At 44.1% G+C, this 27,178-nt stretch overlaps 1 protein-coding gene across 1 annotated transcript in view; it reads left to right on the forward strand.

Moving 5' to 3' along the window:
• Positions 1 to 27,178, forward strand: part of RH39 — a 99,946-nt gene that overhangs the window by 20,768 nt on the left and 52,000 nt on the right. The window contains exons 4-5 of the mRNA XM_087400888.1: positions 8,647 to 8,787; positions 9,640 to 9,780. Of these exons, the coding sequence (XP_087257014.1) occupies positions 8,647 to 8,787; positions 9,640 to 9,780 (282 nt within the window). The remainder of the gene's footprint in view (positions 1 to 8,646; positions 8,788 to 9,639; positions 9,781 to 27,178) is intronic.

Here is a 27,178-nt window from a genome sequence, read left to right on the forward strand (position 1 = left end):
CAGGAGGTTGAGACAGAGGAGCATTTCATCTTCAGGTGTCTTGTGTACTATGAGATCCGAGGGCGTTTCCATTGCCTCTTCAGGGATAGTTATGGGATTTTGGCCCGTTTTCTCTCCTACCCAGACCAGCAGTGTTTGGCAGGTTTCATTCATGAGGCACTTAGACACCGCGAGAGGATACTTCGAGCACGGAGACAGGAGTAGACTTCTTCCTTGGTTGATCCCTCTTAGAGCTCTATCACGGAGTTCTTTCAGCTAGATCACATGGACCCCCACGAGACGAGGCCTCGACATGATCGTGACCCGGAGCCTGTTGAAAGGCCTGATGGGGGAATGAGAGCAAGAGGGAGAGAGTGAGAGAGAGAGAGAAGACTCAAGGTGTGCGGGTGTGAAGTGATGAGCCACACCACAAACTCATTAGTTTTATTAGGATTAGGTTTTACCCTATGACTGCCTTAAGACAGTCATAGATGTCTTAACTTTAATAAAGGGGTGGCAATGTGCCTTTACCCCAACAACCTCCCACCTAAAGGCCAATGTGCCTAAAGGGGAGAAAAGAATAAAAATTACAGCAATATACAGTTACTGTATACAAGACCATAAAATAAGAATGGTCTCATCCTAATCCCATGATGTGGCGGCAATGTGCAAACCGCTCTGTAGGCAAGCTCTTGAGCAAATCTGCAGGATTATCATCAGTATGCACTTTCACAAGCTCAAGTCGCTTGTCTTCCAGTACCTCCCTGATGAAATGATATTTCACTTCTATGTGCTTGGTCTTCTGATGAAAGACCGGATTCTTTGCCAACATGATAGCACTCTGACTATCACAATGCAAAACTGGCATATCTCCTGTAATGCCCAAATCTCCCACCAGCCGAGTAAGCCATATTGCTTCCTTGCAAGCCTCAGTGGCTGCAACATATTCAGCTTCAGTAGTTGACAGTGCAACGCATTTCTGCAACCGAGACACCCATGATATAGCACCTCCTGCAAATGTGAAAATATAACCGGTAGTAGATTTCCGGTTATCTGCATTCCCTGCATAGTCTGAATCTGTAAAACCATGCACCAATGCATCCTGCCTACCATAGCATATACACAAGTCTTTGGTACCCTTGAGATACCTCAAGACACCTTTCACTGCTTCCTAGTGCCGCTTGCCTAGATTTGCCATATACCTGCTGATGACTCCCACCGCAAAAGCAATATCCGGACGAGTGGCAACCATGGCATACATCAAAGAACCAACTGCACATGCATATGGAACTTTGGCCATTTCAGCCTTATCATCATCTGATCTGGGGCTGTCCTTACTGCTGAGTTTTAAATGTGGAGGCAACGGGGTACTAATAGACTTCCCCCCCTCCATGTTAAACCTCTGCAGTACTCTGTCAATGTACTCCTTTTGTGACAGAAACAAAAGTCCCTTGGACCTGTCACGAGTAATCCGCATGCCAAGAATATGATTTGCATCACCCAAGTCTTTCATGTCAAAAGACTTATGCAGTTGTTTCTTCAAAGCACTAAGCTCATGCTGAGATTTACTGGCAATAAGCATGTCATCCACATATAGAATGAGTAGCATCAAACTGCCATCCTTTGCCCGTTTGGTGTACAAGCAATGATCGGTCTCACACCTATGATACCCTTGGGACTGCATGAAGGCATCAAACTTCTTGTACCATTCTCTTGGCGCCTGCTTGAGTCCATACAAGCTCCTCTTGAGCTTACACACAAGCTGCTCTTTCCCTTTAACAGCATATCCCTTTGGCTGACTCATATAGATCTCATCATGGAGATCTCCGTGAAGAAAAGCTGTCTTCACATCCATCTGACATAAATCCATGTCTTCATGAGCAACAAGAGCTAACACTGCTCTCAAAGTAGTCATCTTGACTACAGGGGAAAAGATCTCATCAAAGTCAATGCCCTTCTCCTGCTTAAATCCCTTGGCAACCAATTTGGCCTTATACCTAGGTAAAGCATTTGAATCCACTTTGACTTTGTAAACCCACTTGCATGGCAAAACCTTTCTGCCTGCAGGTAACTGCACCAAGTCCCATGTATCATTTTGAAGTAGGGAGTCCATTTCTGACTGCATGGCTTTCTCCCACTTCTTTTTCTCTGTTCTTCCCATAGCTTCCTTGAAGCTAGAAGGCTCACCACAATCTGTCAGCATGATAAAATCAGCCACATTATTGGCTCCTGGAACAAACCTGGCAGGAGGCCGTTGTGCACGGGTGCTCCTCCTAACAAAATGTTCCGGATTAGGCTGCTGTCCAGCCTGTTCCTCATGCATGACGGGTGGCTGTACCACTATATCTGGCTGTTCTACAGCCCCATCTGCTGGTATATCTAGTGGTGCATCATTGGCAAAATTATCTGGCTGATTTTCAGCCTGTATACCCTCTTGAATAGGGTTATCTGCAGCAGCCTGCTGCTGCATATAAATAGGCATTCTTTGCTGTCCAACATCATCATAAATAACCCTCCTGTATTCCACAGGTTGCACGGGTTCCTTGTGTACACTATCCTCTTTAAAGATGACATCATTGCTGCGTATAATCTTCCCTTTAACGGGATCCCATAACCTGTACCCCATTTCACCTTCGTCACCATAACCCATAAAGATGCATCTGATAGACTTTGGATCCAGTTTGGTGCGCAGTTCTTTGCGTATATGAGCAAAGCACTCGCAGCCAAATACACGTAAGTGCTTATATGAAGGTGGCTTGCCAGACCACACCTCCTCTGGCACTTTCAACTCCAAAGCCTTGTTTGGCGACCTGTTAATAATGTGAACTGCTCTTTGCACGGCTTCTGCCCAAAAGCCATGGGGTATTGCAGCATAAGACAACATACATCGAACCTTCTCCTGAATAGTTCGATTCATACGCTCACTTGCACCATTTTGAGATGCATTATGAGGGGCTGTGAGTTCCTGTTTGATGCCCTTAGCTTGGCAAAACTGCACAAAAGCATGTGACACATACTCACCCCCATTATCGGACCTGAGGCATTTGAGCCTGCGAGCTGTCCGATTCTCAACCTGAGCGACAAACTTCTTGAAAGCATCTAAGGCATCTCCCTTATGCTTCAAGAAATAGACTCACACTTTGCGTGTGGCATCATCAATGAAAGTAATAAAATATTTTGCACCCCCTAGTGATAACTGTGGCATCTCACACAAATCAGTGTGCACTAGATCAAGTGGTGCTCTATTCTGGGGAGTTCTCCTCTTATGAGGAGTCACAGAATGCTTGCCAAATATACAATGATCACAAGTAGGCAAATCTGAAAAAGAAACAGGCGGCAGATAACCCAAATGTGACAGTTCTTGCATTCCTTTAACAGACATGTGTCCCAACCGGCTATGCCACAATGAAACCTTTGGCAGCTCGGTTATGGCAACAACATGATTACCCATACTGGAAACATAAAGAGGGTACAAGGTATCACTCTTAAAACCCTCAGCCACTACAACCTGGCCATCAGTAATCACCCATTTGGAATCCCCAAATGTGGTGTGGTAACCACTGTCATCCAACAAGCCAGTGCTAATCAGATTTTTCTTGATTTGCGGCACATGGCGGACACCATCAAGCATGAATATGCGTCCATCAGGAAATACTATCTGTATACTGCCAATCCCTGCAATCTGACATGCATAGTTGTTCCCAAGATGAACAACTCCATGAGTACCTGTATAGGAAGTAAACCACTCCCTATGAGGAGTAACATGAAAAGAAGCACCTGAATCCAAGAGCCAGGTGTGCATGTCATGACCATCAATAACCAAAGCATGTGCTATTACAGCAGAAGAGCATAAAACATCATGTATGTCACTGTCACTGTCCTCTGCTGCAACATTCACTGCATCCAAGTCATCTGCCTTGGCCTTGCCTTTGCCTTTGCTTGCATTTCCTGCATCCTTTGTTTCAGCCTTCTTGGCTTTCTGATCCCGTATGAACTTGAAGCACTTAGACTTCACATGTCCCTTCTTGCCACAATAAAAGCATTCAATGTCCTTTTTGCCACGGGACTGACTGCGGGATTTGGACTTACTAGCAGATCTCCCCTTCTGCTGAGTTTGCCTCTATCCTGTACTTGCAAGGCATTTGAAGACTTGCTGCTCGCATTATTCTTCCTGCTCATCTCCTCCATAAGGAGAGAGCTCTCTACATCAGCATACATCAGAGTGACATTCGAATTAGACAGGGTGGTCTTGAAAGTGTCCCAACTCTCAGGGAGGGTACACAACAAGAAAGTAGCTTTGAACTCCTCATCAAGGTTCAGTCCCTGTGCAATAAGCTGTGTAAAGATAGAATTGAACTCACTCAAGTGTGAGGTCATAAGTGTACCTTCCTTCATGCGAAGATCAACCGACTTCTTCAACCAATAAACCTTACTGGCTGAACTCTTTTGAGCATACAATTCTTCCAGTCTGTGCCATAGACCATAAGAGGTCTTTTCAGCCTGAACATTGAATACAAGAGTGTCTGAAATAGTGAGCATGATAGCTGCCCTTGCGGACAAATCAAGCTCTTCCCAGTCATCAGCTGCCATGTCAGAGGGCTTGACACCCTTCAGCCTTATGGGCTTAGAAATCTTCTTTAACAGAAGTACATTCAGCACTGTTCTGCCCATAATGCATAATTGTGTGCTCCTTCCAGTTTCTTTATGTTCAGAATTGAAGAGTCACTTCCCCCTGATCAGATAAGGAAAGTATCTGACTCCCTGGAAGTTAAAAAAAAGACTGAATAAAAATTCTGATTTCTCAGAAAAAACCTGCTCTATTCAAGAGCCAGAAGCACTCTCAATGGTGCTGTTTTTTACTGTCAGGAAAATCTGCAGCAAAACAGTAAATGACCCTGCAAATACTGTACCTTCTGACACACTGTAGCGTGCTCAAAGAGGCATAAAAACAGTAATTTCAGACTGCTGCAGCTGCTCAACAAGTGCTTAACAGTGCATAATCATCTGACTAATCATCTGACAAAGCACAAACACTGCTGTAAACACTGCTGTACTGACTGTACTGATCACTTCTCCCACCTCAGATGAGGTATTGCACTGAGTTAATATGCATAAACCACTTGGCAAACACCCAAAAAAAAATGACACTTCAGCCTGTCACAAAACCTGCAACAGAAAATGGGATAAATCCCAAGCAATCACCCTTCTGCCAAGGGGATAAAATGCATCTGAAGATCTCTGTCGGTGACCCAAGTGCTATCAAACAGAATCTGGGCAAAAGCCCCTTGATCTGACACCTGAACCAAGTGAAGAACACCTCAACACTGAGGTAGCATGCAATATGAAAATCTCTCTGACAAAATCATCCGCCAGTGTAATGCATATACTGCCCTGTGTAGAAATGACATACACAGATCCCAACGTACAAACACTCAATGAGGAACCTTTTGAGCACTGTCAACGATGGACAATTAGGGACCGAGTAAACTCGATGCGCCCTGGCCAAGCGTGGCTCAACTGAGGTTCTCTGAGTGTGGCACAAGAAATGTGACCTGCAAGAAAATGTCACCTCGACACTGCGGAAATCAAGACAAATGTGTGCTCTCTGGCACCACACTGCCTCAAGGCATACAATGCATCACCTTCCGGGCAAAAGCCCTATGATCTGCTCACCTGTAAACTGAGATTCAAACCCAGTAAAAGCATATGTCCTCTTGCAAAATCAAGGCATTACCTTGCCAGAACAAAATAACTGTGCAATCAACCACACACTGTGGTTCTCATCACCTCAAGCACGAGATGAATGAAAGTACTTGCTGTACTTTCAAGATAACACAGTTTTGTGAACTGAAAAATGACCCTGAATCAAGAGGAATGAAGAGCAGAATGCTCTTTCTTCTTTCTCCTCTCTTTCTTCCCCAAACAAAAATGTACCTTTTGTACTTTCGTACTTGCTGTACTTGTGCAACAGCCAGATCCAAAGAAAAAATTTCCTCTGACACAGATCCCGAAAACAACAAAATGTACCTCCCTGCTGCACAAAATCGGAAGCAGCTTCCTGTACCTGCGCTGTGGAGATCCGTACGGATGTACGACTCGTGTACGGAATCCGTACAACAGGTACGGATAACCGTACCTGAGCGCGCGCTGTGCGCTCTGGTTCCGCGCAGCCTGGTGCTGTGCACAGGCGGCCCCTGCGCAGACCAGGAGCTAGAAGTTGCTGTACAAGGCAAAGGCCCGCGCTCAGCTCGATGCTCACGCCCTAGCCCGTGCCCTGATCCGTGCCCGTTGCCCTGCCGCCGCCCTGCCTGCGCAATGCGCCGCCGCCCACACTCGTAGCCCGCGCTCGCGTCCGCGCCCTGCCCACAGATCAGCGAAGCTCGTCCGTACAGATGTACGGACGACGTACGGCGCTGTACGGCGCTGTCACCTGCGCTAGGTAGAGGTCGAGGGTGGTAAGGGCTAGGCTAGGGTAGAAGGGAAATGGAGGCTCTGATACCAGTTGAAAGGCCTGATGGGGGAATGAGAGCAAGAGGGAGAGAGTGAGAGAGAGAGAGAAGACTCAAGGTGTGCGGGTGTGAAGTGATGAGCCACACCACAAACTCATTAGTTTTATTAGGATTAGGTTTTACCCTATGACTGTCTTAAGACAGTCATAGATGTCTTAACTTTAATAAAGGGGTGGCAATGTGCCTTTACCCCAACACCTGTGACCCGATAGCTCGGACAAAGGGTCGACACACAGATCACACTTGGGGACATCTCCTCCTTGTTTAGAGTCGGAGCCGGACTGACGGGGGTCACAATAGCCCTGGTCAGGCGCATAGCTACGATAAGGAGACGTGCTAGGACCGCACCTCTGAGTGGCCGACAACACTCTATTGCCGACTTCATGCCTCCACTGCCTCATCCATCCTGATATGTTGTTGTTGCCGATGATGATGATGATATTGATGATGATGATGAGATTGATATATAGTCAACCATCGACATGAGTATGTTGTACTTAGGACTTAGTACTGCCATTCTGCATTTTTGCATTTTGCATTGGTATGGATGCTCGTTTAGTAGCCCCACTACCACAGCTTGTTGTATCAGGATTTTCACAGTCTCATAGATCCATTGGTCTTCCGAAGACTTTAATAAACTTTCTTTCTTTCTTTCTTTCTCAACCTTGCTTCACCCTAATTGTGCTCTCAACCCAATCGGATAGACCTCTTGGGACGCGAACTCTCCCTTTGATGGAGGACTCGTATGGATCGCGGAACAGTGTCGAAGGCCTTCTGAAAGTCTACAAAGCAAGCGTAGACGTTCTATCGTCTCGACCTCGCCTCCTCAATGATAGCCCTCAGAGTGAAGATGTGGTCTAGGGTGGATTTCTGTCTATGAAATCCTGCCTGTCCTAGTGTCCGTTGTCCATGAGACTCTGTGTGGCCCATGGTTGTTAAGACACTCGTGTCTTATGATAAGACACTTAAGACACTTAAGACACGTGTCTTACCTTAAGACACCTTTAGACACTCTTGCGTTTTTTTTTCTTTTGGTGGGTGGGGAGTAACAACACACATTGAGTTTGACTTAGCTATGCTATCATTGATGGTGACTTTGGATCTAGCAGTGGCAGTGACCTCATAGATTTAGATTAGGATGAATCTTCAGAGATTTGAGTCTTGAGAGTCGAAAGCTTCCTTTCAATTATATGTATCGAGATGCAGTTTTCATTCATGTCACATGTGACAAGATTCAATTGTCAGTTTAAACCTTTAAGTACTCAAAACTTGTGAGCTCTTCAGTCATGAGTCTTAACTTTAACTTTTAAGTCTTGAGTGACGAGTCTTGACTCTTAACTACATTGTACAAGTGCATTGTTTCTTCTTGCATTATTTAAGTGTAGCTTATTGTACTTTTAGAATCTAGCAGCTAGCTATGCTAGCAAGTTGTACATTTGTATACTTATACATATATTAATTAAATATTTATTATTATAACCACAATGGCGTGTCTTACATGTCTTATCTTTAAGACACTTTAGACACTCGTGTCTGATGCGTGTCTAACGTGTCGTGTCTTAACATGTCTTACAACCATGGTGTGGCTGCTGATCTCCCTCTCTAGTACCGATCCATATATCTTGGCCAAAGTGTGGCCAATCATAAGAGTGCGGTAGTTTTGAGTGTCCATTGGATCTCCTGCTTTGTATATCGGATACAGGCAGGTGGGAATCCGTGACATACCGCATGATTGAACATTTGCGCTAGAATCAGAGCTAAGACCTTCTGCCCGTGAGTGAAGTGCTCAGTCTGTAACCCCTCATGGTCGATATATATATATATATATATATATAGAGAGAGAGAGAGAGAGAGAGAGAGAGAGAGAGAGAGAGAGAGAGAGAGCTCTATTATTTGCTGCGAACATACATAACATTATAGTTGCTGGGTGTGACAGGTTCTAGATGAGGCAGACACTATGTTATGTGAGAGAGAGAGAGAGAGAGAGAGAGAGAGAGAGAGAGAGCCCTATTATTTTCTGTGAGCATACATAATATTATAGTTGCTGGGTGTGACAGGTTCTAGATGAGGCAGACACTATGTTATGAGAGAGAGAGAGAGAGAGAGCTCTATTATTTGCTGTGAACATACATAATATTATAGTTGCTGGGTGTGACAGGTTCTAGATGAGGCAGACACTATGTTTGACCGTGGCTTTGGACCAGATATACGGAAGTTTCTTGGACCTTTGCGGAATAGATCTCTTAAGCTGGGAGATCCAGGATTTCAAGCCATTCTTGTTACGGCAACAATAACAAAGGTGCTTGCTTAAAACTTTGGGGATTTTACAGTTGTTGGCCATACGACTTGTTCTTTGAATATCTAATACAATAGGGTCCATTTAATTTCAAGGCCAGGTCGTTATGGTGGATTCTTTAGATTCTCTATGATAAAGTGCTCTCCTATTTCTACTTGAAGCATCTACTCTCTATGTGTGTGTGTGTGTGTGTGTGTATACTGCACTGGATATTACTAAAAAAAAAAGTGTGTGTGTATGTGTTACCAAAAAAAAAAAAAAGAAGTGTGTGTGTGTATGTGTACATTGATGTCTCCTGTATAGGTGATTACTAAAATCTTGTGGCACATGATCCTTTTTAGGGGGCGAGTGGCAAGGGTAGGATATACTTATAAGATTTTCGATTTTAATCATGATCTAAGGGGTTGTGGTTGTCATTGATTTTTATGACCGCATGGTAAAAAGCTCGGTATATGAGTGTTAGGCTTCTCATCACGGTTCCTTTATACCTGAGTAGAAGGGATAGAAAAAAATGTGCATAGGTTTTGGCAGATGTGATTTGCACCTACCATTGGATGCATTTTTATGAATCCAAGTCCTACTGTTGAGTTGGCATGTTGTATCAATTTCATCACAAATTTGTGTATCACCTCCATGTGTAAGCCTCTGATGCCTTTGCTGCACAATGATTGAAATCTTTGAAGTATGCGTTTTACATGGGCAAGTATTTCATCAAGCTGGCAACAGATTTTGGGTACTAGCCTATTGTGTGACTGACTCGGAATTTGCGATCCTGGATGGTATAGTGGTTTGATTTTGATTTTGGTGTATTTTGTCTCTACTGTTCATTTTCTCGATGCATAATAATGAATGCAGGCTGTGCAAAAACTTTTAGACGAAGAATTTCCTGGGATAAGGCATATTCAGACCTCTACATTGCACAAGAAGGTTTCTACGGCCCGGCATAGCTTCATTAAGCTTTCTGGCACAGAGAACAAGTTGGAGTCTCTTCTTCAGGTTAGTTGTAGAGGGACTATGAGAGATGTTTTTGCCGCCTCCTAATCATGTTTCCCATGCTTATTTGAAAAGTAAATTTTGAACAGTAGGGGCCCTTTTAGTTCTTTATGTTTTAAATAAGAGAGAGAGAGAGTGAAAGAAAGAAATAAATTTTATTAGAGTCTTTGGAAGACCGATGGGTCTATGAGACTGAAAGAAAACCTGATACAAACCACAGTAAGGGTGGAGCTACTAAACGAGCATCTTCACCCGTGTTGAGTCCTAAGTCTGATCATACATAGTCAAATACATCTGGGTGTGACAATGAAAAGGAAAAAGACTAGAGTGGAGCGGGGAGAGAGAGAGAAAGAAAGAAAGAAAGAAAGAAAGAAAGTTTATTAAAGTCTTCGGAAGACCGATGGGTCTATGAGACTGTGAAAATCGAGCAAAATCTGGATCAACGTGCCTGCAAGAGAGCAACCTACACCCCCCTGTGTCTGCATCACTGTCTCAAGCTCGTCAATGTAGAGGCCAAACAAGGTAGGCGACAAAGGACACCCTTGTTTGACCCCAACGGCACTCATGATCTCGTCTGTCCACCCGGATCCTACCCGAACTCTGCCAGAAACTCTCTCGTAAAGTGCCATGACAGCCCAAATGATCTCCTGGTCATAACCCAAGTCCTGTATGCGCCGTATGAGGCGGGCTCATGGGACTGTGTCAAATGCCTTGCGAAAATCCACAAAGCAACAATAAACCCTCTGCTTCCGTGATCTCGCCTCCTCGATGATACATCTGAGCGTTAGAATGTGGTCCATGGTTCCATGATCATGCCGGAATCCGGCGTGTCCTGCTGCTCTGAGTCCTCGACACTGAGAGAGAGAGAGAGAGAGAGAGAGAGAGAGAGAGAGATTTTATTCCTGTTTTTTGGAAGATTTTGTTTCTTGATTTGCTTGTTTAATTTTGCGTGTCACCTTCTTCCTTTCTTCTTCCTTTCTTGTTTTCTTTCTCTTTCGTTTAGTTGACGTATTTTAGTAAGCACAAGAGACTCTGCGGGTCTTTAGAAACCCAGTATAGCTACTTATGCTTAGGCACTGATGACGAAATAAGTGTTACTTTGCTTGCAAAGTATGTCTTTGTCAAAAAAGTTTTTGTTACTACTTTTTTCTTCTCTTTCATTTTCTCTTTTATTTTGTTTAGATTTTTGGACTTTAGAACAACAAAAAATCTAAATTTGTATGATTGGATATATTCTAGACTTAAAGGTATATAAATTTTAAACAGTTCTTGATAACGTTCCGTTTTAGTTGAAAATCAATGTAACACATTGCTCAATTCTTTACCAGCAAATATGTCGTTCTTGATTATGTTCCTGTTTAGTTGTAAATCAACATAACACACTACTCAATTCTTTACCACGCTAGTTCTTGAGTTTCCGAAATGTTACTCGTCTCTCTAAGATCGATAATCATTTTGATTGACATATGGTCTGTGATCCCCTTGTTTACATTGCAGCTGAACATTGTGCTTATAAGTTGGTATTCCTGCCGGCTTGGCCGTATGCAAATCCGGGAATCAGTTAAGGGGTGGGAATACGTAGATCGAGCTCCATCATGTTCCTGCAGCCTCTAGCAGCTATGTGCGGTCTCAGCTCACCACGGCCTTTGCATTCTTGACAAAGGTAGTGTAAAGGGATCAGTTAAAGGGGTGGGAATACGTAGATCAGGCTCCATCATGCTCCTGCAGCCTCTAGCAGCTATGTGTGGTCTCAGCTCGCCACTTCCTTTGTGTCAAATCTGTCTCGATCCTCTTCCTTCTCGTCTCAGCTTCTTTCTCTAGTTTGCCATTTTGTGCTGGCCTCCTTTGGCCGTTTGTTCCTGCCTGGTTGTTCCTCTTCAGCTTCATCAGCCTCTCCCCAAGCAGCCACATACATGTCAAGCGAGTGCCCTTGGCTGATTTCATGTGCATGGTGTACCTAGGGTTGGATAGCAGGTTAACGTGGGTTACGGGATAGCATAGGGCTGGATGGCTATTTTTAGCCGAGATTGCTATATGTATAATTGACTCATATATAGTGCTCGCTTTATATGGAGGGAGCTATTCATAGCATTATGCTATCTATAGCAGGTTACCTTCTATATAGAGGGAGGGCCAGTGCTATTGTGTAGATCAGTTGAGCGCTCCTCAACTGATGGATGGGGCTTGGACCTAGGCCGGGACTCTGGCCATGTACATGGCGGATCATAGGTGGTGTATCAAAGGTCCTCTGGATGGGCTTAGGTGGTATGGGACGCGTGGGTTAGATATGGGCCTATGGATGAGTCAAGCTGTAGCCCACGTGCTCAGGGGTGGTCGGGAGGATCGAGGCACCTGCGCTATGATTCTAGTTGGATTGAGGACGAGATTCTAGATTAGTGATAGGGTCAGATCTTGCGGGGTCGTGTCATTTGGTATCAGAGCCGTCCTATCACTATTGAATTCAACGCGAGGTATGCAGAAAAGATGTCTTCCAGGTACGCCTTTTGAGATTGCTCTTGCAAATCTGAATATCCGCTCATGTATGGGCTGAATCGTTGGCTGATGATGTGCACTCATGATTGGGAGAGTTGTGGAAGAAATAGAAGTCCATAGGCTGTGTGCTCTCTCTCGGTTGCCGTGTTTGGAAATCGTGATTCCTTGAGAAGGGTAGGCGATGAGAAGACTCGATGCTTTCAGCAAGAGATATGAGGATGGATCGTTTCTGACCTAATACTACCCACGCTTGGGTTGTTGATGTGATTGGCTGTGTGGGGACGCGTGACAGTAGGCTGGTTAGGGAAAGAATTCGCTCTAGGTTCTCAAGGATGAGATTCCTACCCTAGAGACCTAGATTTGCTGCAGTTGAGAAGTAGGAGGAAAGAGAGAGCGTTCATAAGCCTAGAAAGCGGCTTGTCTAGGAGATTCGGGCATCAGAGACAGGGGCGATATGATTGGGGGCAGGCACTTGGCTTTTAGCACGTTTTGGCTATTTTTGGCTGGCTCGAGAAAAGCGGGACAGGATCTATTAAAAGCGAGACTGTTTTTTTGGTTAAAAAGCAGGTTGCTTTTTTGTTTTTCTCTAGCAAGGAAAGCACTTGCTCTAAATCTAGCGCGTTTTGGCTATTTTTGGCTGGCTGGAGGAAAGCGGGACCAGATCTATTAAAAGCAAGACTGTTTTTTTGGTTAAAAAGCAGGTTGCTTTTTTGTTTTTCTCTAGCAAGGAAAGCACTTGCTCTAAATCAAGCACCCACCCTAAATTCGCCTAGCTTTTGATGGCCCTTCCTGGCTATTTATATACCCGGGATTTCTCTCTCTTTCTCACTTCAGCACTTCAGCGCATGAAGGCGAATTTTCCACCCTCTTTCCGTCTGAGTTCAGCCTATCAGCTTCTGCCATCTTTCTTGCTGTCCTCTACTCGCCTTCTTCCTTGATTCCACGTAGCACGAGATTCCCTTTTGTTAGTGTGAAGAGCACACGTTTGGACACAGCTGCTTTTCTTCTAGTCTCTCTCCCGTGCGAGATATTTTCCAGCCATGGAAGGAAATGAAAGTAATGAAACACCTACGTTGGATTACTGTTTTATTGAGATGGAGGACGAGGCTACATTGGAGATTATTCCTCGTAGACCTCATGACCTGCTACGAGAGATGGATTTCTGATGGATGAACTCTGGGCAGCTCTTCACTACTATAAAACCCCTCAGCACCAAAAATATATTGAAGAAGGCTCATGCTGTTCTAAATGTAGACAGCTTGTTTTAGAGTCTTTATACCGCTTCCGAGTTATTGAGAAGCGATGAAGAAGTTGAAATCCTTGGTTCAAGATGTTCCCCAATTTTGTATGAATTGTAAACTGTCTTGTTATTAAATTGACCTGGTTTTGGTTAATTTGGGTTTGATTTTTAACTAGTGGCATCTATAATTTGATGGTTTTTTTCAAATTATACTTTTCTTGCATATATCTTGAAGTTTTTTAGATATATGGTACATTGATGGTGCCCGAGTATTTGTTACATATTAGACCAGATTTGACAAAGGCAATTGGATTTCCCTTTCTTGAATCTTGGTGTGTAGATTCCTGTTTGGTTTCTATTTGAAGTTTTGATCTCGATGTGATTGTGAGTTATGATGTTTCTTCGAGTTACCGTTTGGACATATGAAGGTTCTTATTGATTAGACCAGGATGAGTCTTGTTGGATACCTTCTTTGAATCATGTCCAAAGGCGGGGTCATTCTGATTCTCACTCTTTAGCCCGAGGTCATGGATAGTCAGGATTCAAGAGTTGTTAGGGATGCTACCTACTGGGTTTTCTTCTTTGACCTATTGGTTGGGGTATTAAAACACAAGGGGGTGATATAATCACATTAAGAAAAGGATTGAGAACGGATTTGCCACCCTGACTCAATCTGGGATCATCTGAGTTGAAGAGGGATTGGCTACCTGATTTACTCATATTGTCTACTGAGTTTTTTATTTGTAGTATACTTTGGTGGTATGGGACACTAAGGTATGTTACATTTAAGATTCTCTGATGTGGTGGTATAATCCAGCGTGAAATAATACCCAAGGACCTCTAGGGTGAAGTACAAGTAGGCTGAATTGAATTGGGGGCAATTTGATTAGATTTTTTACGAGGGCTGACTAAGATTCTTTACCCTAAGAGAAGCCATGTATTTTTTGGGTTCAACCCTGGAGCTCCATAGTCTAGACTCAATCTCAGGGAGGGTTACCACATCTCTTCTGATGATGGTCTGTCAATGCCTTGTTTGGAACCTGGTGTTCCTAGATAAGAGACCCTAAGAATTGGATGATCGTGTGATAGGAGCGGTTTATTGTGCACAAGTTTATACAGGATATCCGATAGTGGATGTTATTTTTAGAGATTTCGGATTGTATATTTCCGCAGTCTTTGGATCACATAGGATGTTATTCCTATGATGGTTGACTATATTTATGACTAGAACAGTACCATTGATTGGATATAGCCAACTGAATTTTTACTGATTATCCTCATGTAGGGGCATTTCGAGGATAGATCAAGGGGACCATATCTTTGGTCAGGATTTTGCCCATTGATACTTCATTCTAGTCACGGTGGGTGTCTCCATTAAACACATGTGCACACATAACAAATATATAAATATATTTATTCTTTGGTTGATCGGAGTCAACGCTCTTGATCATAATTAAGGGGTTTTGACCAAGGGTCGAGGCGCCTTAATTATAGTCAAGTCTCTTCAACCGAAGTTGGCACAACTCTTCAACTAAAGTTGGCACATCTTGGTTAATTGCAGTCAACTTTCTTGGTATAAACCAAGTCTTCCTGACCGAAATCAGGCTTACTTGACCGAAGTCAAGTATCTTTGACCAATAGAAAAACTCTTTTGACCATAATTAACCTAGATGGAAAATTCTTTAATTATGATCAAATAAATGGTCAACTGTACTTTGGACTTAGGACATTTACATTGTGGTGACATCCCCTCGGCTTGTATTCAGTTGACCTCAACTGAAAAGCTTCCTTGTAAATATCCAAAAGCTGTGGATGATCGGACAACATGTCTTCATCCATCCACTTGGCATTTAAAGCCATATAATTCTTGAATTTTACAAGGTATCTGTAAAATTCCTTGTTGTGAGGGCCTTTGTGTACAGTATGATACACAATCTGCGCAGCCTGAAGGACCTCCTCCAGCTCATCCACTTCTGGTGGATCCTCTGATATTGCACCTGTGTAGGCTATGGCCCGTGAAATTTCTTTAGAAGACTCACATGGAATGCATTGTGAATCCTCCAATGCTCTGGCAATGCTAACCTGTATGCAACCTCATTTATTCTTTCTGTAACCCTGAAAGGGCCATAGTACCTGGGAGATAACTTTGCATACACTTTCTGTTTGCCTTTAAACTTGCGGATCCTAGCTTTCTCGAACTTTAAAAGTACCCAATCCTCTTCCTTGAGATTTAACTGTCTCCTATGCTTATCTGCAGCTCTTTTATGCTTCTCGAGACCTTTCAATTGCTGTCCGGACTTGGCTATAAGCTATCTGGAGGTCTCTCACAAACTGAACAGCTGCAAATATTTCATCTTTGGTCCTCAAGATAGGTGGCAGAATCACCTTTCCATAGATGACCTCAAAGGGGGCTTTCCCTGTAGAGCTGTGTACTGTATTATTATAAGCGAACTCTGCCAATGGTAGGTACTTTTCCCAGTTTGAACCTTAGTCACCCACGGCATTTCAGCATATCCAATGCTATAGAATTTGCTACTTCACTTTGACCATTTGTCTGGGGATGGAAAGAAGAAGAAAAATTCAGATACGTCCCCATATTATCAAATAAAGCTCTCCAGAATAGATTGGTCATTCTGGGATCTCGATCACTGACAATGACTTAGGCATACCATGATGCTTAAAGATCTGTGCCATGAAAAGCTTAGCCATATGATCTGCCTTTATGGTTTTGCGAACCGGAATGAAATGAGCTTGCTTGTTGAATCTTTCAATGATAGTCCAAATCCCATCATTCCCTGACTTTGATCTTGGTAAATAAAAAATAAAGTCCATTGTAATACTTTCCCACAGTGCCTGAGGCACGGGAAGAGGCATAAGTAGGCCAGGTGCCTTCTGTCTATCATACTTCACTTTTTGACACGTAAGTCATTCAATAACAAACTGATGTATATCTTTCCTCATCTCTGGCCAAAAGAAATACCTCTCTAGTGCTAGAGTTGTTGCTGTAATTCCTCTATGTGCAGCATAGGGAGGTGCATGGCATTCCTCCAAAATCTTTTTCCTCATCTCCTGGGTGATGCATAGGCAGTCATCTTTGATTAGATCTTTCAGGGAAAAGTGACTAGTGGACTGCCCCTCTTGCATTTGCTGTAATATCTCACCAAAATTTGCATCATTAGCATATTGCTCCCTCATGCCTTCTAGGTCCTGATGATAAGCAATGGTCACATTGTTGACCTAGGGTCTTCGGGACAAGGCATCTGTCGCTCTGTTCCGAATTCCTGGGGTATGGACAATCTGAAAATGATACATTGACAGCATATTTGCCCATTTCATATGCTTCTCGAAAAGTTTTGTTTGAGTTAGAAAATATCTCAGACTTTGGTGATCTGTTTTAACAGTAAAATCTGCATCCAAAAGATAATGCTTCCATGTATTCATAGCATGAACTACAGCCAACAATTCTTTTTGAGATCTCTCTCAGCATCACGCAATCTTCGGCTTTCGTATGCTACTACATGTCCATTCTAATGTAATGCAGCTCCAACACACTCTCCACAGGCATCACAATCAACATCAACAGGTTGATAAAGATCCGGGACTACAAGAATAGGCTCTGTAGTCAACTTCTCCTTGAGTGTATTGAATGCTTTCTTCTGTGACATTCCCCATGTGAAGGTTGCATTTTTCTTAGTAAGGTCATGTAGTGGAGCTGCGATATCAGCAAAATGCATGATGAATCTCCTATAATAGGAGAAAAGTCCTAAAAAACTACGGACTCCATGCACAGTTTTCAGCTCTGGCCATTGTTGGATGGCTCAGATTTTTGCAGGATCCATCTGTATCCCATTCTTGGATATTATGTGCCCTAGATAATGGATCTCTTCCAAAAAGAATTCACTTTTCTTGCTATTGGCAAAAAGCTGATGATTTCGAAGTTCTTGAAACACCAAAGCAAGATGTTCGCGGTGCTCTTCTTCTGTCTTTGAAAAGACTAGGATATCATCAAATAAAGTACCCGTGAAGTGCCTGTACTTTCGGAAGATGCAATCCATCATTCTATTGAATGTGGCTGGAGTATTTGTCAACCCAAAAGGCATCACTAAGTATTCATACAACCCAAATGTAGTTCGAAAAGCTATCTTATGCACATCTTGTGGTTGTATGCTGACTTGATGATAACCACTCTTCAAGTCTATCTTGCTGAAAATTGTTGCTCCTCTGAGCTGGTCAAGCACATCATCTATGTGTGGTATCGGAAATCTATTTTTGATGGTCATCTTATTCAATGCACAATAATCAATGCACATTCGAAAAGAACCATCTTTCTTCTGTACTGGTGAGCAAAGAGGAGATGAACTGGGCTGAATCACAGCAAGTCCTGTACCTGAGCCATGATTTCTTGTCTCTGAGTCGCACTGACTCTATAAGGTGGTCTATTTGGTGGCTCACTACCAGACACTAACTCTATCTGATGATCCTCTGGTCTCTCTGGGGTAACTCTCCTGGCAAAGCATATGAAAAACAATCTTTAAAGTTTACAAGAAACTGAAATTTATCTTTGTCTGCATCATTCATTTCAGCATGCATATCATTCTCTTTTTCTTTTACAAAAACCACTGAAGCTGAATGCATAATGTCTTGAATGTTCTTTGCCCCCAAAGCATTCACCACTGCCTGAATTTTTGGACTGAGACCTGCTCTGTACTTTCTCATTTGGGTTCTTTTGGAGATCTTTTTGAAAGGTACAACCTGCAAATAACCATCCCAAAACTTTTGGTTGAACACATCCACTGTATCTCCTGCATCCATATGCAAATTGTCCCAATTTTGAAGAACATGATCTCTAAACCGTTTAGGCATGAACTGTTGGTAAAAGGCTTTCTTGAAGCCCTTCCACCTCTTTGGGGCTGACCCATTTGTGACACAGTTATGCTGAAACGCATTTAAGAGCCCAGCCAGGCCTGAAACGCCATTTCAAAGAAGCCCCGTTTCCTGAAACGCATTTCAAAGTCTGAAACGTTTTAGGACCCTGAAACAGCTGGCTGAAACGTTTCAGCCAGTCTGAAACGTGTTTCAGAGCCCTGAAACGTGCTGTTTTAGACAACACAGGCTGCTAGGTCTCCAAAATCACGCGAAATCTGCCGGCAGCCCCGTTTTTTTGTCTTTTGCTTTCGATTTTGGCCTCCTTCCACTCCTTCAGCCTCATACTCTCTCCATCCTCAAGGTTTTCCAGCCTTCCTTCAGCCCCATTCACTCCTTTCCTCTCCTTTCTCTCCTACAGCCTGCTTCAGCCCTCCATCATCATCTACTTCCCTCCCTTGCTGACGTGGCGTTTCCCCGTTTCAGCCCTCCCAAAAATCCCGAAATGTTTCCGTTTCCGTTCCCCGTTTCCGTTCCCCCTAACTATGATCTGAGGTCTGTGCACTCCACCATGCACTAGCTGTCGCTGTCATGCAGCATCAAACTGCCTAATGAACTGCAGTGCTTTGCTTGTATGACCATATTGTCCATTATAGGTCATAAACGTGAGAGATTTACCTCCATCTTTGAGTTCCTTGGTCTTGGAAGACTTGCTCTTCCTAGACTTCTTGTGTTTCCTTCTTTTCCTGGATGGTTTATCTGATGAAGAAGAAGATACGGAAGTTGAGCTTGAGGTAGATGGTGAAGGGCTTGGAGATCGGTGATGATGCCTCGATCTCTTCTTGCTATGAGACCCTCCCCTATGAGATCCCTCTCTCTTGGGCTGTACACGAGAGTGTGCCTCTGGCATTGGCACATCATAAGTTGCATTAGGCATAGTTTCTGCTTGAAACAAATGCTGAGCTCTTGGATCTCTTCTGAGATTTTCCATCTCCTGCATACGAATGTGTACCATCTGCTCAAATTCTTGCTGATTTTGCTGCACACTTCTCTATGTTGGATGTGCATCCCTATCTTTTGAATCCCACTGGATAGGTGATTGAGATCTGCAAGTTTCTCACACACACTGTGTATGCAATTGATGCACGCAGCCTTTGCTTTTCAAAAAGAAACTTACCTCAACAAGAGGTGTCTTGCATTCACAACTTGTGCCAGTAATGGGCTCCAAAGCATCAACGACTGTGTTGCCCCTTTCTTGGTTGCTGCAAAAAGCACTCAGAATGCATTTGTTTTTCCCTCTTTTCACTGCTGAAAGGCAGCATAATCTTTTTCTGCAAATCTCTGATTTTCTCTGATTTCTGCTTTTTCTGACAGTAAATACTCTCTCAGGTAGGTGAAAACTGTTGGCAGAAACAGTCTCTGTAACTGTCTTTTTTTTTTTTTGGGGATAGTAACTAGATGGGTAACTGTTGGTTACACTAACCAGACTGACTGGTTTTGGTTTGGTTAGTCTGCAACTAGACTAACTGGACTGGTCACAGTCTGGTTACAGTGACCAGACTAGTCTGGTTGGGTCAACTAATTGGACCTCTGACCAGGGTTAACTAACGAGAGTTAACTTAACCACTGGCTTGCCACGCCATCTGCTGAGCTGGCTGCCACGTCAGCTGGTGTCCTCAGTGCCACATCAGCATCTGAGCTGGTCGCTACGTGTACTACCACGTCAGCACCACACGTGTGTGTGCCATGTCATCTGTGTGCCACATGTCTGTTGACCTGCCACGTCATCTCTGTTGCCTGGCTGGGCGCCACATCATCATATGCAAACTTGCCCAAACCTTGGCAAAGATCTCTGTCGAGGTCATTGTGTCAGCGTTGCCGGCTCCGTTAACCACAACAATCACTTTCTTGGTCTTTTCATCCACGCATCACGGGCGCATAGAGCTTGACAGTTTTTAGTCATGAATCGCTCCAGGCATCCCATCGAGGGTCTTCTTTGTATGCGGCTCTATCACCGAATCTCGGTTTTTCTTCACGAACTTGCCTTGGTTGATAGTCTACGCTTCCTTTGCGCCGGTATTAGTTCAACTGAATAGTGCAATCTTCGTGTCCACAAGCTTCCTTGCTTGTAAAAGCTAGGTGTGTCTGGCCGTTGGCAGAAGGATATAACAGTCAATCGTCGTCAATCGTCCCCTCCATATGCGCCTGCATGAAAAACATTACTCGACGTGGTGATTTCCATCGCTAAAGATCTAAAAAACAATCCATTGCGCCCAAGCACATTGTGTGGAGTTTATGTCGTCGTAATACGAGCATACTTCTTTAGCTCTCTGTCTTGCTTGTCAAACCGCTTCATCAACAATTGAAGACAACTCAAGCCTTCCAATTGGTAAACTTTGTCTTGGATCGTCAGCCTCTTAAGAAAGGGCTTGATCCTGAGCTCTGATACCAATGTAACTACTCGCTCATAAAAGACAGCAAAAACATTCTCATAAGCTCTCTCAAACTCTCTCTCTCATTCCATCCCTCTGCAAACAGCTAGGGCCCAGGACAACATGTCGGGCTGGACCCCCCTGAATGTACTTTATTTCTTGAGAGAAAATTCAGTACAAGAGTTCAGCGTGAAGCTGCTCCTACAAAATCCAAAACGTGAATGAAATTACATGAGTTCTTAGGCTCTCTTTCTTGGCAACAAGCCACTTGTCAAATTCTACATTACTTTCCCAATTACATGCCACTAAGGGCAACTCTAGAGTCTTCGAAGCACTTGGTCATGCGAACCACCTCCTAGATGCTTGTTAGGCTCCATAGCGCTTGAGAAAGATAATCCTTCCTAGTACCTGCAACAATTAATTAAAGCGCACTACCATGGCACCCATTAATTGTTAGCGCTTTGCATGCAAATAATACACTGTGGACTAATTCTAGTCACGGTGGGTGTCCCTATTGAACACATGTGCAGACATAACAAAAATATAAATATATTTATTCTCTGGTTGACCGGAGTCAACACTCTCGATCATAATTAAGGGGCTTTGACCAAGGGTCGAGGCGCCTTAATTATAGTCAGGTCTCTTCAACCGAAGTTGGCACAACTCTCTAACTAAAGTTGACACATCTTGGTTAACCGCAGTGAACCTTCTTGGTATAAACCAAGTCTTCTTGACCGAAATCAGGCTTACTTGACCGAAGTCAAGTACCTTTGACCAATAGAAAAACTCTTTTGACCATAATTAACCTAGATGGAAAATTCTTTAATTATGATCAAATAAATGGTCAATTGTACTTTGACTTAGGATATTTACATTGTGGTGATAGCAGGTGCGAGGCTATACTGCATCTTCTTCTTCTTTGACTCTGTGCGCTTTTGACATCCAGAGATCTCATGACCTGGTTTCCTGGAATAATTACATCCCTTATTTTTCTTTTCTGCATTTTTGTTGGCATCTGAAGTACCACCACAATTGTGCTTGGCTTTGCTATTTTTGCATTAGCCTTATGATGGGTAGCAAAAGTCTGATCTCCAAAGATAGAAGCATTTTGTGATTGGCGCGGCTTTGCTACAACAATAGAGTGGCAACTGGTCATAGCTGTAATGGTTAGGATTGCCCATAGCGACCGATCTCAATGTGGTAGCACGATCTTGGAAGTCCTTAACCTTTTTCATTCATCCATCTAATTTCTTCCATAGATATGCAACCTGTGCTTCATTGCGAATCTGATAGAAGGAGGCTAGCTATGCCACACATCCTTTGCAGTCCTGATGTGAGGGATTATCATCCTCTTAACTATCAATGCAATCAAGGCATGAGCTTGAGCATCTCTGCCATACCATCTAACCCGATCCTCAATCGGTGGAATTGGGGCAATAGTGGCAGAGATGAAGAGTCAACAACATTACCACCGCCTATGGTAGATGTAGTGGTAGTAGGTGTGTGAGGGAGGTCTCACCTCAAAACCTACAATGATGCTCTACGGTTCTTGGCCACCAAGACATGACACGTCATGTATGACTACATGGGGTAGTTTGTGCCATCAGGCTTGTCTTCGAGATCAAGCATGCCAAAAAGGTCATTGTTTACATATAAGGCACAATTGCAAAGAATACATAGAAAACTGATTGCATCAAATGATAGCACTAGGCAAATTCAATGCGAAATGAAAATGGCGAAACAGACACGTGTTTTCTTTAAAATAAAATAAAATATATTTATTATTATTATTTGAACAGTTGGATACTTTTTTTGGTTGACATGATTTATGATCATGGATGCTACTATGGGTGCTTTTATTTTTTGGGTATGTCACATGGTTGATGAGTCAAGATAATAGCAGATACCATGGATGCTTTTAACTTGTGCAATTGTAAATTGTAATCCGTTTTTGATTGTTGTTAGTTGACCGTTGAATCACCATTCATGAATGATAGATCATAGAATCATAGATGTTGAAACATGATGCATTAGTCATGCCTTAATTAATGCTAAATAGCATAATTTGTCACTTAAAGCGCTAAAGTGATAAATTTATTATGTATAAAAAAGTTGTTTTTATACATAAATTGTACCATATTGTTGTTTCTTGTTCTGTTGTTTTGGCTGTGGCCGGAAACTCCGTTTCCCCGGTTTTAACTATTTCCATAGCTCCCATTTCCGTTTCGGTTGGCAACTATGAGTCATTGAGTGCATCGAACAATGCTCAACAAACAACGCTCCAGTCATTACAATAGCTCAATAAGATTTTGTTTGTTCCTTGGGCTTGCCTTCGTTTTACTTCTTTTGCTCTGCTTTCTCTCTCCTAGAGCCATTCGCGAAATGACTAATCTTTTCATATTGCCCTTGTCCTTTCGTTTTGTGAGAGGCGCATTGTCCTTATTGCTTTCATACAGTTTCTCAACTTCTTCTTATAGCAACGACAGCCCAATCTCTTGAAAGGTAAGAGTCCCATCCTCTCCATTTGTAATGATCATTACAAAGCCTTTGAAACTAATTGGAAGCATTCCTAGAACCAACATTTCTAATTGGCTTGAGTCCACCTGACTACTTCTCACAACCTTTACTTTTGTGAGATGGTCACGTATGTAGTCCCCCTCCCCCATTCTCACGGTGAACAATTGATTTTGGAGGGATGGGATTCTCAAGTAGAGATCCGTCTTATAAAAGTTCTTTAGAATGGTCCACGGCTTGCTCAATGTATTTGCATGTTCGATGTAACGAATGATTGAGTTTGCTGTAGTCCCAATGATCATGGACAATACTTCGACAACTTGGTCTTCCCATTCTTAGACGGTGTTTGGATCTACGTTAACTGTCACCTCCCCCAAAGTGACTTTCATATCCCTCCCCCAAAGTGACCTTCATATCCTTGGGCTTGAGTTCATTCCTGCGTTCACTTCCAGAGTTTTGAGGTGGTTGTGGAGCTTGACCTTCCAAATATAATGGTTAGTTGTTAGAAATCGATCAACAGAGGGTACGCACAATGGAAGACTGATAGAATTGCCTAGGAGCTCACATAGTGTGATGTGGGGTGCGGAATCACAGACTCCTTAAACTTATGTGTATAGCATAGGTGTGCAGAGTCATCAATAGACAATGAACCAGCCAGATAAAGAAGACACCATAATAATATATTTTCGTCCAAAGCTATGGACACAATACAAAAGAGATAGATCCAGAGTTCCACCAATGGTGTGGTCCTCTGATCTCACCACAAGGTCCTTCTCCTATCGGCCGGCTATGTCTAGACTCGAGCCCGCGTGCTCCACCTCAAGCTTCTGTAGACTTTCTGTCCAAATCCCTTCAACCTTGCTGTCTTTGCACCAGCCTAGGTGGGCAGCACTCTTAGCTAAGTCTACAGCTCCTGTGTGCTCCCTTTACCTCCAGTGATGAGGCCTAAGGCAAGCTCCCTGCTGGTACTTGTGCTGCTCCAATTGATGAGTGAATGGGGGCCCAAGTGCCCCCTTTTATAGGCCCAAAGGGCCCTGCAAATCAGCCGATCAAGCAGGCCGACTTTCTGGTCTGTAGCAGCCGACCTGGTTGGCTGGCTCCAACCAGCCCAACCAGGCCTCTTAAAAGGGCAAGGGGCCTGTCCCCTTCAGCCCTTTTACCTGCCTCTTCACCCTTCCTTGATGCTGCACCAGATCTGCTTCCTGGCAGGCCCTGTCCAGCCCCGTACAGCCTTGTACCCTGCTCCGTACACTTGCTGATGTCAGCACCACCTGTCCCAGGTCTGCATCTCTACGCCGTTCTTGCTCCAGCCAATCCCCGCTGGCCACGTGGCATATCCGCAGTCCTACTGCCCTTTGTGGAGGCTGATAACTGCCTGGTACTGTCCTTGGTAGCCCCCCCTCTTTGTTTTTCTCTCTGGGTGTGTTGCCCACATGGCATCCAATCAAATGCCCATTTGGCAACCCTGACCCTAGGTCCTCCTCCCCCACGCTCTCCTCATATGGGGGCTTACAGGTGGGGAGGTGACCTTTCCAACACCCCCTCTCACCGACACATCTTGGCCCAATGCAAACACGCTGATGACGATGCTCCAGTAACTCCAATAACTAAATCCGGGGGAGGAGGAAGGGAGAGCAAGGGCCGAAGAGGTTGAAGAGGTCGACATCTCTGCTGCTAAACCACATAGCAAAGTCAACCACACTCAACCTTGAGTAGACCAGAACTCTGACTGAACCTGAGTCAACCTCTTTCTCGCAAGGGCACTGTCCTCTAGTCGTGGAAGTCGATTCCCATAAATCTGTGTTTTGTGATGGGAAAGGAGTCAAGTGTGTGTTTTAAGGTTGAGCCACACTACAATTCAATGCAAATAGCATGGGTGAATGAGCTCAACTTGACGTCCAGCAGTTTGGAAGGTTGGATCATGCGAGCTTTAGGTGGGCTGTCGTGTCTCTCCTCTTTGGATTTGTCTTTCAATCATCTCTCTAGATCAATCCCTCATGAGTTTGGATTCTTGCAAAATCTCCAATTTTTGTATCTCCACAACAATTATCTTAGGGGTGGCATTCCCACCACCCTTGCCAATTGGACTACCCTCATGGATGCCAAAATCCATACAAGCAACCTTACTGGTGACATCCCATCTGAATTTGGGATGCTTGCCAACCTTCTTGTTTTGGGCATGGGTAAAAATGACCTTACGGATGCCATTCCCAAAAGTGTATCCAATTGCACGGCCCTTGTGACTCTCACCCTGGGTGGCAACCAACTAACCGATGTCATCCCAAGTGAGCTTGGAATGCTCCAAAACCTTGAGTTCATGTATCTTTGGGGAAACCAGCTCACGGGTGTCATTCCCTCAAGCTTACACAATTGCACCACCCTCATACGCCTCTAGCTTAATGGGAACCAACTAAAGGGTATGATCCCATCTGAATTCGGGATGGTGCATAGCATAGGTGTGCAGACTCATCAATAGACAATCAACTAGCCAGATATAAAAGACACCAAAATAATATATTTTCGTCCAAAGCTATGGACACAATACAAAAGAGAGAGATCCAGAGTCCTATCACTGGTGTGGTCCTCTGATCTTACGACAAGGTCCTTCTCCTATCTGTCGGCTATCTCTAGACTCGAGCCCGCGTGCTCCACCTCGAGCTTCTGCAGACTTTCCGTCCAGATCCCTTCCACCTTGCTGTCTTTGCATCAGCCTAGGTGGGCGGCACTCTTAGCTAAGTCTGCAGCTCCTGTGTGCTCCCTTTACCTCCAGTGATGAGGCCTAAGGCAAGCTCCCTGCTGCTCCTTTTTGCTGGTACTCGTGCTGCTCCAAGTGATGAGTGAATGGGGGCCCAATTGCCCCCTTTTATAGGCCCGAAGGGCCCTGCAAATCAGCTGATCAAGCAGGCCGACTTGCTGGTCTGTAGCAGCCGACCTGGTTGGCTGGCTCCAACCAGCCCAACCAGGCCCCTTAAAAGGGCAAGGGGCCTGCCCCCTTCAGCCCTTTTACCTGCCTCTTCAACCTCCCTTGATGCTGCACCAGATCTGCTTCCTGGCAGGCCCTGTCCAGCCCCGTACAGCCTTGTACCCTGCTCCGTACACTTGCTGATGTCAGCACCACCTGTCCCAGGTCTGCATCTCTATGCCGTTCTTGCTCCAGCCAATCCCCGCTGGCCACGTGGCATACCTGCGATCCTACTGCCCTCCGTGGAGGCTGATAACTGCCTGGTACTGTCCTTGGCAGCCCCCCCTCTTTGTTTTTCTCTCTGGGTGTGTTGCCCACATGGCATCCAATCAAATGCCCATTTGGCAACCCTGACCCTAGGTCCTCCTCCCCCACGTTCTCCTCATATGGGGGCTTACAGATTGGGAGGTGACCTTTCCACCATTAGTCCCCCCACGTTCTCCTCATATGGGGGCTTACAGGGAGGTGACCTTTCCAACATTAGTCCCATCCAACTTTCCCACATCACTGAAATTCAGGATGGGCGTGTGAGAGCCATCACTTCTGAAATCATAGAAATAGAAATGAAACACACTGTAGGAATCAAATTCGTGTGGACCTGCCTTGAATTGGAGGTTCCTTCAAACTTGGAGGGACGCTTTCCTTCATGTGACCATGAGAGCTTAGCTGTTGGCTCCGATAACATGTTAGAACCTGTGGCCAGGCCTGATAAATAGACTTATCAAAGCCAATACATGGCTTCCATAGTACATCCCCCTCTTGGCTCCATGGAATAAGTAGGGACTGAAGGAACATGGTGGAGAGGGGGAGAGAGAGAGAGGGTAGGCTAGGGAGAGAGGAAGTGATACTCAAAAGGAGACATAATGAAATGGAAATGAAATGACTAGAGCGATGAAC

The sequence above is a fragment of the Dipteris shenzhenensis genome, chromosome 29 (assembly GCF_047967505.1).
Source record: "Dipteris shenzhenensis isolate YYH24624 ecotype China chromosome 29, Dip_SZ_1.0, whole genome shotgun sequence".
NCBI classification, from domain to species: domain Eukaryota; kingdom Viridiplantae; phylum Streptophyta; class Polypodiopsida; order Gleicheniales; family Dipteridaceae; genus Dipteris; species Dipteris shenzhenensis.